Below are 19,198 nucleotides of genomic sequence, written 5' to 3' on the forward strand. Positions count from 1 at the left end.
TATATATACCATTAGTATTCCAAAAAGAAAGCCGTGATGAATTATTCTAAAGTCTATCTAGTGCAGCAGGAATTGGCACTTTACTTTTTTTTAAAGGTTAGTTTTAAAGTAAAAAAGAAAAACTAGGTCATTGGCATGCTGCAGAGCAAAGCACTGTCATCTAGCATTCTATCTGTTTGCAGCAATGCCTTTGGTCCTCACAAAAAATCCATTAGGATTCTGAACAGTAAAGCTGTTGTATCTGGGTGGAAAACATATGGATGAGAACTAGATGGCAGCAAAGATATGAAGAAAATGTCCCCATCTCATGATGGTGTGATGTTTTACAGTTACATACACTACCAATTGTGTGTGGCCTTATTACAAATAAGAAACTGATTATACTGCTGCCAAAATAGGTACAATGGGCAGGTCACTTTTTTTTATTGAAAAGTTTTAACATACATTTTATCTTTAAAATGTATCCCCCTCCCCTACCCCTCTCCCCCTCCCCTACCCCTCCCTCCCTACCCCTCTCCCCCTCCCCCCCCGACTTCCCAGAGCTAAGTGCAAGGTATAAGAACAAAAAAAACAATCATAAACATCCATATGCTAACAACCATAAACTCTAAAATCTATCACTCTCTAGCTCATATAGGATAACTACAAACACTATTAATATGAAATATATAAAAAAAGAAAAAAGAAAAAAGAAAGGAAGACTTATTCAAATGCTACATGAAACTTTTTAGTCCCATATGGGCAGGTCACTTTTATCAGCAACTAATAAACATAGCTAGTCAGCAGGTGGTATATAACCCAGTACTATCTTTGAATGATGTCCTCTTTGTAACTAAGCTGAAAACAGAGCAGCATAATAATTCTAACAACAATGACAACAGTACTTTTAAGTTGCAGTAAGCTTTTTTTAAATCATAATTTGGGAAATAAGGGAGGCAACATACAATTCTATCCTATTTTAACCACATCTTAAGGACCTTCAAAGAGACTCTTTTCTGTTGTGATACCTGTTTTCTGGAACATTATTCCTGCAAAGAAATAGATTAGACTTGCTCCAACTCAGCTGGATTTCATTTCATTCAAACGTGGCTTTGTTGCTGACTCTGAAGTTCTGGGTATGTAGCTGAGCCCATGTCATGATTATTTTAATTGTATTTGTTGTTGTTTTTATTTCAGCTACCGTATATGTTAGTTGTGATAATCATGTATCAGTAATCATGTACCCCCACCGATTAATTCCCTCCATATAGATGTAATTCCATTAAGAACTACACATTTAGCACGGTTTGTCAGCCACTTATGAATCCATCTGATAATGATGCTGTCTAGTCCACATTTCTCTTAACTTACTAAGAATTAGGTTGTGATCTACTCTGTCAAATGCCTTACTGAAATCCAAATATACTATGACTTCTATTGTAAATATGTTTTTGTTTTTCTCTTATTTTTATTTATTGTTAGCCTCCAAGAGTCATGAGTTTAAGATGGGCAGCTATACAAACAAATAAATAAATCTTAGAATTATATACTGAATACACAGGATGTAGTTAAGTAGATAAAATATTAACTATCTGATATAAAGAAGTGGTTCTTGGAAAGCTATTTTTTTCATTGCAGATTTTCAATACAGAGCATCTAAAGATTAATTTTGAACCTTTATTAAGTATTAAATATTTGCAAGATCTAATTTAATATGTGCTGCTCAATTAATGTAAACTGCAGAAGATTAATAAAGAATGTCCCCAAATACTTTTTAAAAGCTATTTCTTTTCTGATTTAGTGGTATAAAATTTTGTGTTTGTTCTGGGTTTTCACATGTTGAGAACTCTGTGTAATAAAAGAACTTAAAGTAATCTTAATATCATGAACAGACCAAAAGTTAATGATATTTCATTATTTGCTAAAACCTGTTTTAATTATATTTAGTTATTTTTAAGATATGTTTTATCCTCAGAATATTGTTTTATATACTTGCTGAATGTGAGCTGCATCAAGATTTCATGATCTACTTGTTCCCCCAGTGTATACTGCAGATTTATTTAGTAATAAGTTTTTTCTCTGGAACAGTCTGACTTACAGATCATTTTTAATTCCTTGAAATTGTAGCTGTTTTGCTGGTGAAACTTCAGGTACCATTGCGTTCATTAAAAATAACCCATCATCAAGCATGTACAAAGACAAATAATGTTTCAGGCTTTTAACAAACTTAGTAATACATTTATCTTTGCAGATTATTTTCTTGCCCATGCTTTGGGAATAGTGAAGTGATAATGAAACATTTTGAAGTCATGTAGTTTTTTTCATCTAGGTTTGATTTCTTCAATGGACTTAATCAAAAATATATTTAGGGGAGTTAATTTAAAAGTGAAAGGTCTAAAATAACTACCACATGGGGATTTAAAATGTAAGGTAAAGGTAAAGGTTCCCCCGCACATGCGTGCTAGTCGTTTCCGACTCTAGGGACCAACACTTATCTCCATTTCAAAACCAAAGAGCCAGTGCTTGTCCAAGGATGTCTCCGTGGTCATGTGGCTGGCATGACATGTGGCCAAAGGCACACGGAACGCTGTTACCTTCCCATTTTTCTACTTGCATTTTTACGTGCTTTCGAACTGCTAGGTTGGCAGATGCTGGGACGAGTAACAGGCGCTCACTCTGTTACGCGGCACTCGGGATTCGACCTGCCAAACTGCCGACCTTCTGATCGACAAGCTCAGTGTCCTAACCCACTGAGCCAATGTACACTATTGCAAACACAAAATGTATATTAATCCAACTGCCTGGGATTAGTTTAAGTATGTTAAGAGATTGTAAGAATGAAAGCAATTAGTAGTGAGACAGAAATGAACATCAGAACTTAGTCTTCTCTCTGTCTCTGAACTGTCTGTAGTCTGATTGAAGTATGGTAGCCAAGTGGGAAATGTAACCTTGATATCTGAGCTTCAGAGCAGAAATATCTGTTATCTGTTTAACAGGTAACCTATTTAAAAAGTACAGGAATATATGTCTTTTTCAGGTATTAAAGAAACAATATCATATAAGGAGGGTAGAGATAGGTGTTCTTCATGCCTGTCTTGATTGTTTTTGATGGAACGACAAATCCACAGGAATTGTACACCTTGACTACTAAACACAAACTTCACTGAAATATGCACCAAGTCACACATTTATGTAGAAAACTCTTTTCTTAGATCTGCATATTATGACAGATTTCATCTGAGAAATATAGGTAGTATTTATTCATCTGAATTTCATTAGCATTCATTAGCCTCCAGAAAACAAATTAGCCTCCAGAAAACAAAACTAAAAATCTTAAGAACTAATCAATTTCTGATCATCAACACTGGGCAAAAAAATAATAATAATTAGCAAACCTGTTCCCAAGTTGATAGATGATATTTTAAAAGATAATAATAATAATAATAATAATAATAATAATAATAATAATAATAATAATAATAATAATAATAATAATGATGATGATGATGAAGAAGAAGAAGAAGAAGAAGAAGAAATAGTAGTAGTAGTAGTAGTAGTAGTAGTAGTAGTAGTAGTAGTAGTTGGAAGGGACCTTGGAGGTCATCTAGTCCAACCCCCTGCTCAGGCAAGAAACCCTATACCATTTCAGGCAAATAGTTGTCCAGTCTCTTCTTAAAAACTTCCAGTGTTGGAGCATTCACCACTTCTGGAGGCAGGTTGTTCCACTGGTTAATTGTTCGAACTGTCAGGAAGTTTCTCCTTAGTTCTAGGTTGCTTCTCTCCTTGACTAGTTTCCATCCGTTGCTTCTTGTCCTGCTTTCAGGTGCTTTGGAGAATAGCTTGACTCCCTCTTCTTTGTGGCAGCACCTGAGATATTGGAACACTGCTATCATGTCACCCCTCACCCTTCTCTTCATTAAACTACACATACCCAATTCCAGCAACCGTTCCCTATATGTTTTAGCCTCCAGTCCCCCAATCATCTTTGTTGCTCTTCTCTGTACCCTTTCTAGAGTCTCGACATCTCGACTTTGCAAAGTAAATATTGGAATGAGAAAATATTGGAATGAAAATATTGGAATGAGAAATTGGTTAAATCAGCTTAAACTGTGTGTGTGTGTGTTTGTGTGTGTGTGTGTATGTGTGTGTGTATGTAAATAAAGTTATTAGGGATGTAGATGGCTACATAGAATGTAAAAAGGGTAATTGCTTAAAGAAAACTTCAATTAATGAATGAAAGGAGAGAATGAAAAGATATGTTCTTTTCCGCGTAACAGAGCGAGCGCCTGTTACTTGTCCCAGCTTCTGCCAACCTAGCAGTTCGAAAGCACGTAAAAATGCAAGTAGAAAAATAGGGACCACTACAGTGGGAAGGTAACAGCGTTCTGTGCGCCTTTGGTGTCTAGTCATGCTGGCCACATGACCACAGAGACGTCCTCGGCTTTGAAATGGAGATGAGCACCGGCCCCTAGAGTCGGAAATGACTAGCACACATGTGCGGGGGAACCTTTACCTTTACCTTATTATATTTACACTAAATCATATTTCCTCAAGATTAATATCACCCAACTTCCAGAAAATCAGTTTACAAGAACCAGCAACCTGCACCTAATCCTCCTCCTCCTTGGTACCTCTTCTTATTTATCTGAATCATGCCTATGTACTGCACACGCATCAAACATTTTCCTACAACTTTGGAAACTTTCAATATGAAAATCTTGTTTTCAGACTAGTCAAGGCCCATAAAGAAATAGGAATGTACAGTATATTTTAATTCATTATACCCAGTATATAATATTTAATCTATCAATATTCTTGTTTGATCCCAATTATCAAATAACAGAAAACAATTGTACAAAATGCAAAACAAGTAACAGAATTTGGGTTACAGAGTCTAAATATTCTGCAGTATTTCATGACAGATGCAGAGACTCTTTTCCTGACATTTCCATGACAGGCATTCTTCTCTTCCAAAAGAGAATTAAATGAAGAAAGATTGATGTTTCTAAAATGGAAGAAAATCTTGGAAAGTTCAGGCAGATATAAAGAACAGAACCAATGGAAAGTGAGAAAGAAAATATTAATTGGCCCCCATGACACAGGCTAATCTATATCCATTTATTAGGCCCAAATGTATTAGTTTATGACAGCATCTTCTTAAACCCATTGGTCTGAGGTAGTTTTTAAACCACCTAAATTTATTTTGAGTTCGATCACTGGTCTCTCTCTCTCTCACTATTACCCATGATGAGAGGTATGATGTTTCCAAGGCTTCTGTGTGTTTCTCAGTCTCCCTGGAGATGACAATGATTGAAGACAGAATCTTTTGCATGAATAATGCATGGACTACCACTGAACCACTCTAACTGGGAAAAGATTACTGTCAATGATAACGAATAAATCAAAATATTCTAATCTCACAGTGGTTGGATATATCCTCTAAGTACATCTCATTCATCAAAAAACTTACCCCCTACTCAAGTTCAGATTATATATTTCTCATTTTTTCTACTCGCACACAGCAGTTATTTCCATGTTTACTCAGAATTATATCTCACACTGTTCACTGGGATTTACTCCCTTAAACAGCAATCTTATCAAGTCTTTTCTGATAATATACCCTCTTGAGGAAAATACTTCTGAAGTATATAGAAAGATCATGGGAGCAGAGATAAAATTACAACACCTGCATAATTGCATCATCACACAAATGTCATGACTTATATATTTGAATCAAATGCCAGGATGCAAGTATGGAATAGCATTTGCACAATAATGTCATTCTACACATCATCATTTTGGAATCAGCAGAAATTGCTATAAGAACAGCTTGTACGGTGAACTATATCCTGCAGTAGTGATAGTAAAGGTAAAGGTAAAGGTTCCCCCGCACATGCGTGCTAGTTGTTTCTGACTCTAGGGGGCGGTGCTCATCTCCGTTTCAAAGCCGAAGAGCCAGCGCTTGTCCAAGGACATCTCCGTGGTCATGTGGCCAGCATGACTAGACGCCAAAGGCATACAGAACACTGTTACCTTCCCACCATAGTGGTCCCTATTTTTCTACTTGCATTTTTACGTGCTTTCAAACTGCTAGGTTGGCAGAAGCTGGGACGAGTAACAGGTGCTCACTCTGTTACGTTGCACTCGGGATTTGACCCGCCAAACTGCCGACCATCTGATCGACAAGCTCAGCGTCCTAACCCACTGAGCCACTGCGTCGCTAGAGTGATAGTACTTCAGAGCTATTATAGTCATACTGCAAAGCTCAACAGTAAAATTTGAAGAAAAAGTAAACAAAAAAGTTAAATCTTTAAAGAAAGAAAATATGATAGAACAGAAAATACATTACTAATTAATTTATTTGGTAACAAATCTCAAGGCTATCTCTATGAAATAATGAGAATTTTAAAAGCATCTAGAAAGAAGTTTTAATAGAATCTAGCAAAATTTTCCTATGTTAACTTTACATGAAACAGAACCTACAATTTATTTCACTTTGTGTAGACCAAAAGGCAGTAAATAATTTTCATTATTCACCGTCATGATTGCTTCAAGGATATTAAATGGAGTCAAGAATCATTTGTACCAAATGATTAGAAAGCTTAGAAAAGTATGCTCAGGAAGGCACCAGACTACCAGTCTTTCCTCACAAATTCAGCCATGACAAATCTACTCTTTCCAAATAAAATATTTTAAATGTTTTCATTTACAGTTAGTGTTGAGTTGGTTTCCACCCCTTACTCTCTACATTTTTTTTCTTTTTGTGACCCTTTAATCCCTTTTATCAGGGTGGACTCAGGGTGGGAATGGAGCTGACTGTTTACTGGCTGGATGCCCTTCCTGAGTCCTACTCAGAGTTCACAGCAGATATTTTCTCTTTCTGCCCTGATAAAGAAACATCTGTCACTGCCTAGTATTGAACTCTCAACCTTCCGAGTGGGATGCAAGCATCTTCACTTCTAGGCCACCACACCACTCACTCTCTGCATACCAAGGGCTTTTATAATAGGAAGATCAGCATACCTACAGTATAGACCATTCCATTCTCCATGCTCCCTTCTTTGTACATAGCTATAATGAAAATAGTACATTTCTGCAGTACTTCAGATTACAGGTAGTCCTTGCGTAATGACTGTTCAAAGTTATACAGCTTCCAAAAGAATGTAAAGCCTGGAACGCATTTCTGAGCATCCTAGAACATTGCAATGCCTCTTGTGACTGCATTTTGGGTGCTTGGCAACCAGCTTGTATTACGTAACTCATTGTAGCATGGCTATAGCTTATTATTTTATTTATTTATTTGCTGTTTTACAGCAGAAAAAAAATCCCCATTGAATATGCTGGATTCACTAAACACCCTTGTAGTTCACTTAGAATGACTCCACTTCACAACCATGGTAAAAACAATCCTTAAATCTATTCTATCCCTAACTAGTCCTAAGGAGGGAGCTGTTCCTTGTTTATTTGGAAATAAGTTCAGTGTACACCGACTTACTTAGGATACTTATCCTATCCCTCATCTCAGGAAGCCAAAACATCAAAACAGCAAGTTTGGCTATTGTAAAACAAAATAGAGTCTTGAGTAATAGAAGTGCATGCAATTACTAATTGAGTCTCAATAACATCTGTCAAACCTATTTATTTTATTTTTATTCCGCTTTTCTTTCATTTCATGTAACTCAAGGTGGCAAACCTAATACTGCTTCGTCCTCCTATGTGTAACAGTTTAGGAATATTATTCTTTCACTGCTTCTTCATCTTTAAAGGCTGCTCTAAATTCCCCATCCCTTCAGAAAGTGGAACAGGAAATATCACTAACCATATCTCATTCCCTTCCTTGACAGGGTAATTGGTTTGATGGATAAGGGGAATGCAATATATATAATGTGACTTTGGCAAGGCCTTTGACAATTCCAGATGGCATTATCAAAAAATAATTGGAGAACTGTGAGCTGGCAGATGGCTACAGCAAGGTAACAAATTCCATGGGGGTAGTTGTGCTACAAAACCAACAAAAAAGTGTTATGGCAACTTAGATATTAACTATTTATTGGGGGATAACTAAGGGCTCTTAAAGTCCTCTACATCAGATAGTCAAAGCAATTTATTCCTAAAGAAAGCACCCAAATATCTGTATAATAACATAGAAATACATCTTCACAATATAATCATACAAGGAAATTTCTAAATTGAATAGAATGAAAAGTTTTGATAAATTCAAGTTTCTCAAAAATCTTCCTTGAAAGATTATTTATTTATAGTAGTTTGAGGCCATTGCAGGATATAGTAAACTGAAATAGTCTGTGATGGTTGACTGTCAGTGTTACATTTGTGTCCATTTATTATTATTATTTTGCTCACAGACATCCTATTTATTTTGTACAAATAAAAATCAGAATTGTTGACAAGGGAAGGAAGCAATTAAATTCTGGATGGAAATAGGTATTACATTTGCAAAAATTGCCTTAACCTATATAAAATTCAATGCTTTCTTGCAGAACCTCTGTCATCTTCTTTACTACTAGCAAACAGTTGTTTTGAAGGTAACATTAGCCAAGTGAGGTAGAATAAAACAGAGGAAGCTGCACCGCTGTGCTTCATATTAACCTGCAACTGTATCTCTTTTGTTTAAATCAGTTACATCCTCAGAGAAAAATTGGTTGCTTTGGGTTTTCACAGAATCCTTTCTCAGCCACATACCTTTCCTAGAAATATTTTCTTCTGCGACTGCAGGATTTAAGAGAAAGGAAACACTTGCCTTTAGCATCTCATGCTAGAGAATAAAAGTAATTGTGTGAAGTATGTGTACATAATGTATAGTTTGAGGCACTGGAAGTTGTTGGGTTTTTTTAATATTGATTCCTATGTTTTTATTATTTAAATATATCTATTTTTTTAAAAAAATCTCCCATTAAAAACAAAATTAGACAATTATTAGTCTAATTAATTTGCATAAAATAATTAAAGTACCTTTCAAAGTGTATCTTTCAAAGTATTTTCCCTAAGCTTGTTGTGAAATCTGTTTATCCATTTGTTTAAATATTTACATCCAGACTTCTGAAGTAAATCCAAGGGAGTTTCCAATATTTTAAGAAATAGAATTTGTACAAATTGCAAATAAATAAGAGTCTATGTATCTATGCGTGTAGTGTTACATTAATAAAATTATTTCAATCGCATACAGAATACATGTGACAACATGGATACTTCACAAAACATGATAATGTTACAAATGTTGTATTTAAAATATTTGTATTTCATAATTTGTGCTAAAATGCAACAGGTTATGTAATATTCAATAGTAGCATGTGCAAAATACACTTAAATGCAACTTGTATGTATTATCAATTTCTTTTTACAATGCATATTATAGACTAAAATAAATAATACTAAATAAATTTCAGAAAAAGCAAACATGAAAGAACAATGTTACAAGCTTTCTTTTTGTTTGTATCCTAAAGCAGGCATGTCAAACTGCCGGTCCATGGGCCAGATGCATCACGCCAAAACCGCACCCACCCCATTGCCAGCAATGGGGGGAAAGTCGTGATACATTGTGAGACGTCACATGACGTTGTGAATTTGACATGCTTGTCCTAAGGGATCACTATGGAAACATGTAACGGAACTAGTAATCCTGAATATGTTGCTGACAAGTTCCCATTATCCTTGGCCATTGGCCATGCTAGCTGAGGCAGGTGGGCAATGGCATCTGGAAAGCTTCAGGCTCCATACCCTTATTCCAACATTTTCTCTATTTTTCATAAATGTCTAGAGTTTTTCTTCATTTTCATTCCCAGTACTCCCCAATGGATATTTCTCCTTATCGCTGATCTATTAAGCAATTATACTGTTTAACTAAATTTAACTGATCCCTTTTTGACAGTTGCAGCCTTGAAGTTAGAAAGTGTGGCAGTTGACTATAAACAGGTTATCTTCATTTCATTTGGCAGACATTCTATAGTAACTTGGTTATTTCTTATTTTGTTCTGTGTATATCATGTGTAATGGTTACTTACATAGTAATTATAAAAAAAGAAATGTAATTGTCTATGTATAGAAGATATTGATATAAAATCCACATTTCTAGATCAGGCTTTGTAGGAATTTTGAGTCCTTTATAACATCTGCTACATCAGTTGTTTTCATATGCTGTTGCTGATATATAAAGTTAGTATTATGAACAATTATAATTCACACCATTATTTGAAAAATGTCCGGAAGAGGCGGTAGCTCTTTAGTTTCATTATAAAATCTTCCTACATGATAATATTTAATATGTTTATGGTCACTGAAATAAGAAACACTGTAATATGAACCATTCCACACTAGTGACATCTATTGGTTTCCATTGCAACACATTTCTAAGTGAATTCAATTTTGATAATACATTTATTAGAGTGGTGCATCTGCTTCAAAAAAAAAACTTTGGTGCATACCAGCTATGAATATAGCACTTATCTCCAACTTTTTAAAGCGGACTCATTTTCTCCCCACAATCATGTGACAGCCACCTAGGAAAAGACATAGTGATTTTAATGAGGAACAGATAGATTTGATAGAAGTGCTAATCTAAAGTACTAAGTTTTACTAATGCAGAGCAGTGGGGTCAAAAATATCCAGAGAATACTATGCATCCTGAAGTGAAAGAGCCCACCTTATGAACATATTTTGATGATATACATGTGTGCAAAGAGGTGGGGCTTTTTTCACATACAATCATTATCTTGACTTTCATGTGCCATGCTGCTAACACCACTGATTTAGTTTTGCAAAGAGGGATCCGTTGATCAAGTCATGAAGCATCATTCCAAATTATCTCCTTATGATGGTTTAAATACACTGTGTTGTCTTTAACCTGGAGTTATCCTTTTCCTTTTCAGCACCCTCCTTGATAGGTATGGTCAGGAAGGACTGGGCTTCTCAAAACAGCATTGCCCTCTCATGGCAAGAGCCTGCTTTTCCTAATGGAGCCATTCTGGACTACGAGATCAAGTACTATGAGAAAGTAGGTCTTGACTACAATAAAATAAAACCCTTGAATCAGCCTCCTATTCTAACATTTCCCCCCTTTTTGTACACCAACTTACAGTATGGCCTACAGCTGTTTATTTTTATGCTCCAAAAATGGCATTTTAATTGACAGATCCACTTTCCAGACAGCTGATATTTTCAGGGTTGTTTTTTTTTTTTCATTTTAGATTTTGTTCATTAAGAAACTGATTCTTACTTTGGTTTGGCTGTACAACTGACAACCTGCTTCTAGTAGGTCTGCTCAGTGGTGAACTCAGTTAATAGTAAAAAGTTCCAACCATGACTTCATGATGTGAAAAATATCACACACTTGGAAAAAAGAAATGGCATCTTAACCACTTAAAACTGGTAATGGAAATGAATTATTAGTTTTATGTACAACTTGTTATCAGTTAACATGACATTTATAATATTAATATGTCACACTATATAAATAATTTTAAATTATAATTTTTCATTCCAACTGCTAAAACTACAGGTGTGCTTTTGAGATATGACATGTCTTTTAATTCTAACAAAACACAGAGTGCTGATCATTATCGTTGCTTTTCAACCCCAATGTTGAAGAAAAAGTCCACAATATATACACATCAATCTTCCTAAACTATGTTGGCATTACAACACCCAGAATATCAGCAAACAGCCATGCTGATTGTGTATGCTAGCTATTGGATGAGACCATCAGTTTTTAGGAAGTCTTTGTAAAACACATTTGAGTATTGCTGTTTTTTATTGTTTTGAATAAATGCAAATATTTAATTTGAATCTAAAAGTAGATCACATATTATATAGAGGTTAATTATGTGTCTATGATGCAAACAGTATTTTAAAAAAAATACAAGAAGTAAACACCAATATATATCAAAATACAGCATGGGATGGTTTGATTTTGAGGTGCCTGACTCCAAAAAGATTCTGAGCTGGTTACAGTTTTAAGAGTACATAATACAGTATAAAATAAAACATAAAATTACAAACATTTTAAAGTGAACTTAAATACACAATGGAAATATATTTTCCTAGTTCCTCTTCCCACCTTCAATCCTCTGTGACCCCCTATTCATCCCAGAGCTGTTTTACAGAGTCAGGCAGAATTTCCAAACTTTGTGTGGTTAAGGATGTACTACAAGAAAATATGATATTCACTATTTACTTGTCCTTCTTTCTCAACTATTCCTCATTATAATGTCATATTGCTTAGGAGTCTCTCCCATCCCCACAATGGGGCTGCTGGAATAGAAGTTTTCATTTCTTGAGCTCATTTTGAAACATAAGCCCAGTATGTAGCTAATGATTTTGAAGTGTTCTTCCCACTTTTCTTAGAGCAGTTCAGTTAACAGACTATCCTTTTGTATTTCTTCTGAGCAGTTATTAGTGTTATAATCTTTTGGAGGAATACTATCTGCTGCTGATAAATGTATGTAAGTTATAGTAGATATTTGGCTCAGTTGACAACATCTCTTTGAGGAAGATGTTCAATCTAGAAACATGAAATATAAACAAATAAATAAATAAATCTTATATTTTCAGTGACTGTATAAACCAAATGTATCTTAATCAGTGACTTAAAATGAAAAGATTTCTGCATAGAAATACCTTGCTTTTTGTCAGTGGTAGATATCATGTCCTTTCAAGTTTATTCAAGCAAATTAGAAATGAAATAATGTCAGACATATTGTTGTATAAATATAGATTTCCATTACTTAATACTCATGAATTCACAATGCAGTTTATTACACCAGCAAAATCTGTACTTGTTAATATAAGCTACATGCACATATATAAATCTTTATTATGCTGAAAGAAAAATCTAGAAAAATATGTAGTCAGACACTTGGCTACATATAGCAATGTACAAAAAGCAAATGTGTTAATTATTTTTGAAATACTATTCAGTCTAGAACTTTTCAACACACTCTCATGGACCCAATTATGCAAATAGAAAGTTAGTGAAGAAGACAGAAAAATGATGTAGTATATAATATTAAAAAGTTATAAAAGAAAATTTGCTTCTGCTAAGAATATAGATATGGAAAATATTTATACAAATTTAGGTTTGTTTGTCTCATATGAATAATATTGGGTGTTAAAAATAATAAATGAAGGACAAAGAGATATACATTATTGCCTTGCTTTTTCAAGTCAAAACTTTTTGTTTTATTAAGAAAACATAGTCATTTGCCCACTGTGCAAATTTACAACCCAACTAAGCCCAGTTAACAAAATATAATGCCATAATCATTGTAGACTTTACCAATTAGTATAAATCAGGGGTGTCAAACTTGCAATGTCACGTAACGTGTTATGACATATCACAACTTTTTTTCCACTGCCGGCAATGAGGTGGGTGCAGTTTTGCCATGACGCATCCGGCCTGCGGGCCGGCAGTTTGACACCCCTGGTATAAATGTGGAAGAGGCTGAATACATCCATTTTTGTTACATTCTGTATAGTATGCTTATGAATATTGAATGTAATGTTGTGTTCTTCTGATATGTCAGACCAGAAAAACCAGACCCTTCAGGAGCAGAATTATCTCATTAAAGAGTAATAACCATAGTGGTATCATAAATACTAGTTTTAAAAAAAGATTTGATGGAGAAAATCACAAATGACTTAATATTACACTGCATATTGTTGACCCCCTAAATCTCACTCAGTGTAGAGGACAGATTAGAATTGCATTTCTAAGTGACCTAATGGTTACACCCAGGTTCCAGAGAGTTTTTGGTGATTTTGCCTACAGTTTGGTGAGCAGTTGTATATTGTATCTCAAAGTTTTTACATACAATGGTATTCTAGAAAAGAGAAAATAAAAGATCTAGCGAAAATCTTCTCTAAATCAACATCCTTCAACAATTCAAGGATGTTGAATTCTGCCAAGTGAATATCATTATTGTGGGACAGACAAATATCTTGCAAAGATATTTATGGATGGTATGAAGAGTCACTATTATGAAGAACAAAATAGTGGTAATGAGATAAATATGCCCTAGTGTAGCCTGAATTGAATATTCTCTGCTTACTTCAATCATAGCATTTTTAAACCTGGTATAAATAAGTGAGGATTGGGAGTCTGTTGTGAGCTACACAAGAAACTATATGTTTCTTCTAAGATGAGGCAAGGTGGACAAAGGACACACCATGGTGTGATATGTTTACAATGTGCAGAAACATTAACTGTTTGGATTGCTCATGTTCAGCATTGATAAGTGTTCCAATTAGATGGCCCAACAGGATGGATAGATGGATAAGTAGTTAGACAATATCACTCAAGCACATGAAACTAAAATGTAATTCTTGTTTTTTCAAGATTTTCAGTTATTTCTAATATGTAATTTCATGAATCAGCTTCTACATGAAACTATAGACATCTGAAATTTGGACATACTATATGCAGAGATGACTGAAATAAACAGATAATTTACATCAGTTTCAGTCACCTACTTCTACATTAGCTCCAAATTTGTTAAGAAAAGTATATTTTCACTCTTATCTGCATAGATTGTTGTCTTTCAGTGAGTCATGTTTCCGACTGACATTGCATTGAGGAAGGTCCAACCGACCTTTCATTTTGTTTAAATATACAAGTGAGTCACATTCTATTTATTCTATTCCCCTGCACAGCAGCTAACTTAGCCCTTATCATTATCTAGAATGAACTACGCTACTAAAGTTATGGCATGTTGAAATGTCAATATCCAGCTATCATTCACTGAGATCAGTGGTGGGATTCAGCCAGTTCATACCAGTTCGGCAGAACCGGTAGCTAATTTTTTGTTGCCTAGGCCCAGAATGGACTTCTGGAAGCAGCATTCACACAGAGAACTGGTTGTTCACATATTTGAATTCTACCACTGATTGAGATGCCTTTTTCAAAAATAATTAAATTTAAAATAAGCCATGGATTTGAATTTGAATTTGAAGATGATATTTGCACATTTTAGCAATTGCATGTTCATAATTGATACACAATTGTACTTCAGATTCTGTCTTACTTTGCTCCATACCATAATTATTTTTACCTGTTTTGAATCTTTCTGATAACTATAATTGAGAAAACCATTGACAACTATATCCCCCTGCCATTAGTTGCTCTCTTGATTTAATTTTATAGTGCTCTTGGTGGTTTGTAGAGTATCTTGTAACATTAACTGTAGTGTAAATTAAGTCCAATTCATGCTCTTGGAAAATAATAAAATATGGCAGATAAAAAGACTCAGTTTCACCATCTGAGCAGAAAATGATAAATATGCCTTAATTCTTGTTTTGGCAGTTCTCATTGCTTTTCCACAGTATGAAGGATTGGCTTCCTAATTTGTTTTCAAATAAAATAATACCCTTTAATGTGTCTTTTATCCTAGAGGAGGTGAAACTTCCCGTAGCTGTTTTACCCCCAAGGTAATACAATTTATAGAAATACTGGGGAAGCTTTCTAATTTTAGAAGCTATTATCTCCAGTCACTGAACTGTGGGGCTATTCAATAAATCTATAGTGAAAGATAATTTACTATGGAAAAACATAATAGTAGTAGCTTACAGAAAAGATTTCAAGTCCTATTGCCATATAATAAATGTTTGTTTATAACCCGTTTAATTCAGACAGGTAGGCTTAAATCCAATGGAAAAAAATTCACTTCAGATTTATAAGTCCAGAGATTACCTAGATAATTAATGTGAAAGATCTTAAAACAGTACTTGCAGTGTTTTGAGCATTTTATAGGAACTGTTTGTCATTATCTTCAGGATTGCTTTGTCTCCTTTTGTTCATTTCACTGCTCTGCCACATTGGGAATTGGGATTAATGACATAACTTCTATTATTTGGGAGCAATTTCATAAACATGCACAACTTAGTATTTGACATATTGATTCCAAAGCTTTCATGTAGGAAAATTGGCATTAATGGAGTGATATATATACAGCTGAAAAGGAGTAATCAATATTTGAGCCATTTTAGTATTTTACAAGGTATATTTCCACCTCAGCTATTTCCATTTCAGCTATACTAATTTCTTCTAAATCTTATCTTTCCATCCTATAGAACCTTGTAAGACCTTATAATCCTTTCCAAACTTCCTTCAAATTAAAATCTAAACTTTAATATATCTTTTTAATGTTTTTGTTATGACAAATGCTTGTTCTGTTAATTATGGTAAGCTAGAAGCACCACCTGCAGTCTATTTGTTTCCATTCTCATTTATGTTCATTTTGCCTTTTGTCTTCTTTCTTCTTCCTGATATATAATTCAGTTATAATATTATTAAACTGCAGTTGACCCTACTCAGTTATATGTATTACTAATCCATCATCCTCTGGCAGTTAGTTATGCTAAAGCTCTGGATGGAATTTTCAAAAGAAAGATACATATTCAGTAATTTCAAGGAACAAAACTTATTTTCTATATTATTTACTTATAAGTATAAAGAAGGGATGTTAGATCTATTTGGATCTCTATACACTGCAACCAACTTTACTATTTAAAATAAATCATCAAACTCTGAGGAACACAAAATCTAAGGAACACAAACTCTTTAGTTAAAATAGGATAACCTTATTTGTAAAAAAAATATTGCTGGAAAAAAATATGTGGAATATCCATATTAAATAATTTATTGTAGTGAAACCGTATTAGCAGATATAGACATTCATCTTACTGATTAGCTCTCATCAGCCAGCCACAACCTTCTGAGATTCAAACCTGGGCTACTTGCACGTTAGGCAGCTGTGTTGATCTCTAGGCCACAGGCTCTTTCTCACTTTGTCAGCTGTGGAGAGAGACAGACAGACAGACAGGAAGAGAAAAAACACTCATTTTCTAAGCAATAATGACACTCAATCATATTCAGAATTTGGAAAAGTAAAGCAAAGGTAAATAAAGAGGAAAGCTACCTCAAAACTGTAATTTATTATTTGTGTTTATTTTCTTTATGTCCTTTTCATCCCTTCAAGTAGCTAATGAATATAGTCTCGTCAATATAGTCTTGTTTAATTTTCCCAAAACCTAATCTGACTCAGACTGATTATTATTATTAAAATCAACAGACCAATTTTAACAGCCACTTGCTAAGTTCATTTCAGTCATTTTAGGTATCAAGCACCATTTGTATTTCCAACCTCCCCCCTTCCAACCTTCTCCACCTGTTAATGTCAGCATATTATCTAATATGGTTATTGACCGTCTGTGGCCCTATCTTCTCCTACAATACGATTCCTATGAAAATCTAAAGTAAGCTCTACTCTCAACCCCTTATCAGTTAAGTGAATACAAACTGTTTTGTTTAGAGATCTCCAAGAATACATGCTCATTTAAGTATGTGAAGAGCCAGTTGGCCTCTATGGAAAAGAATTGGATCATCAAAAAGGAAAAATACATAGTTTAAATCCTGAAATACAGGCCACATGAATCAGAAAAAAATTACATGTGGGAGTATTCTGTTGGAATTCCACTATTTTACTCTCTTTCATATGTATTTTCCCTGCAAGGAAAAACGGTTATCTATGTGCTGCATCATACCACTTAGCTTTCTAACTATATATATTCCTCAACATATGACTGGTCACATAATGACTGTTAAAATTACAATGACCTTGGAAAGTACATGTTCACTCTTAACTGCATGGATTGATAGTGTTCTCTTTCGATGAGTCATGTTTCCCACTGTCATCGTATTGAAGAAGGACCAATGGAGTTGCTTTCATTTTGTTTAAATGTAGAAGTGAGGCTGACGGGATTCCACAGGATATATTGAGCATATTATGAAATATTATGGTAATCAGAGTGTTGAAGTGAAATGTTATATGTTTTTCTTTTTTTATTTCCCTTTTGTTGTTTCTTTATTTAATCTTAACTCTTTCAGGGTATTTAAGACAAAATGGACTTTCAAGCCCAGTAGAGCTTAATAGACCTATTTTAATAAGTAAAATGAAAGCAATAAAGTGAAAGAATTTCAGTTATGCAATCAGTCTGGATACTTGCTAGAGCAGAGGTGCCCAACCTTTTGGGCAACAGGGACAAGTTCCATAGAAAGAGATTTTTCTGCAGATCACAGGATGCATGGTTTTGTGTGCTGCCTGCATCCCACAGATGGGGCTTTGCTTGTTTGTGTGGACTGATTGCTGGCATGCCGTGGCCCTATACCGGTCCATGAACTGGGGGTTGGGACCCCCATGCTAGAAAGCTTTATTATTTTCTTTGATTTTGATTTTTTTTATTTTTTTTATTTTTTATTTTAATTCCATTTATATCCCGCCCTTCTCCGAAGACTCAGGGCGGCTTACAAGCTTAGCAGTAGCCTTCATTCTATGTATATGCCTGCTTATTAGGGCTTTCACACACACCCCAAGTGGCATTATTACAAAGTCAGCTTAATTGCACCCAACAATCTGGGTCCTCATTTTACCTACCTCGGAAGGATGGAAGGCTGAGTCAACCTTGAGCCTGGTGGGATGCGAACCTGCACTAATTTCAGGCAGCTGGTGTTACTTAAGGAGGCATTAGCCCACTGCTCCACCAAGACTCTTAAAGATTAAAGATTGGACCCAGTATCTGTCAACAAAATGAGACTTTCTTAGGGTGTCAGCTAATTTTTTTTCCCTACTGCTTTGCAAGGTAGGAAATAGATATTACGTTGGGTTTTGAAGGATCAGTGGTATTGGAACCACATTCTCTTTCACTACAAGATTATGAACTTTAAGAGTCTGGTTGCCTTTTCAGTGATACTATAAGCTTAGCACTTGTTGAGCAGGCAAAATGTAATTGCTTTTTGGGGAATAGCATACTATTATGTTCTGGTTTGTATACTCTCTTTATAAGTGCATAAATATTTCATATTTTCCTTGTTCAGTTTACCGATGGATTGCTATTGCAAAATGTAATAATATGCTGGAGACTTCATTAAAAATAAATAGCAAAACAAAGATACCCTGTAGGACAGGGATTTTTTTAACTGTCTATCCTCTTTTGAATTATGAACATGATTGATCATTTAATATTTTCCCCAGTGCTTCATTTTCCCTGAACACACCAACTTAATCATATAGCAATTGTTACATACTGCTAAGATAGCGATAATGCACTGCTTCTCTGGAGCAGCATGAAAAACTTTGCCATGCTATAAATATCTTCACTTTAGTTGCATAAGATTAGAGACAGTTTGGCCAATTTTATTTACAGAGCTTCATAT

The 19,198-nt window shown here is 34.7% G+C and overlaps 1 protein-coding gene across 1 annotated transcript in view; it reads left to right on the forward strand.

The window, feature by feature from the left end:
- The window catches only part of EPHA6 (EPH receptor A6), a gene marked incomplete at both ends in the record, with an annotated part of 451,179 nt that overhangs the window by 286,825 nt on the left and 145,156 nt on the right, over nucleotides 1-19,198 (forward strand). Inside the window, one exon of the mRNA XM_083361258.1 lies at nucleotides 10,863-10,987. Coding sequence (XP_083217384.1) covers nucleotides 10,863-10,987 — 125 coding nt within the window. The remainder of the gene's footprint in view (nucleotides 1-10,862; nucleotides 10,988-19,198) is intronic.

The sequence above is a fragment of the Vipera ursinii genome (assembly GCF_947247035.1).
Source record: "Vipera ursinii genome assembly, chromosome: 4".
Lineage (NCBI taxonomy): Eukaryota > Metazoa > Chordata > Lepidosauria > Squamata > Viperidae > Vipera > Vipera ursinii.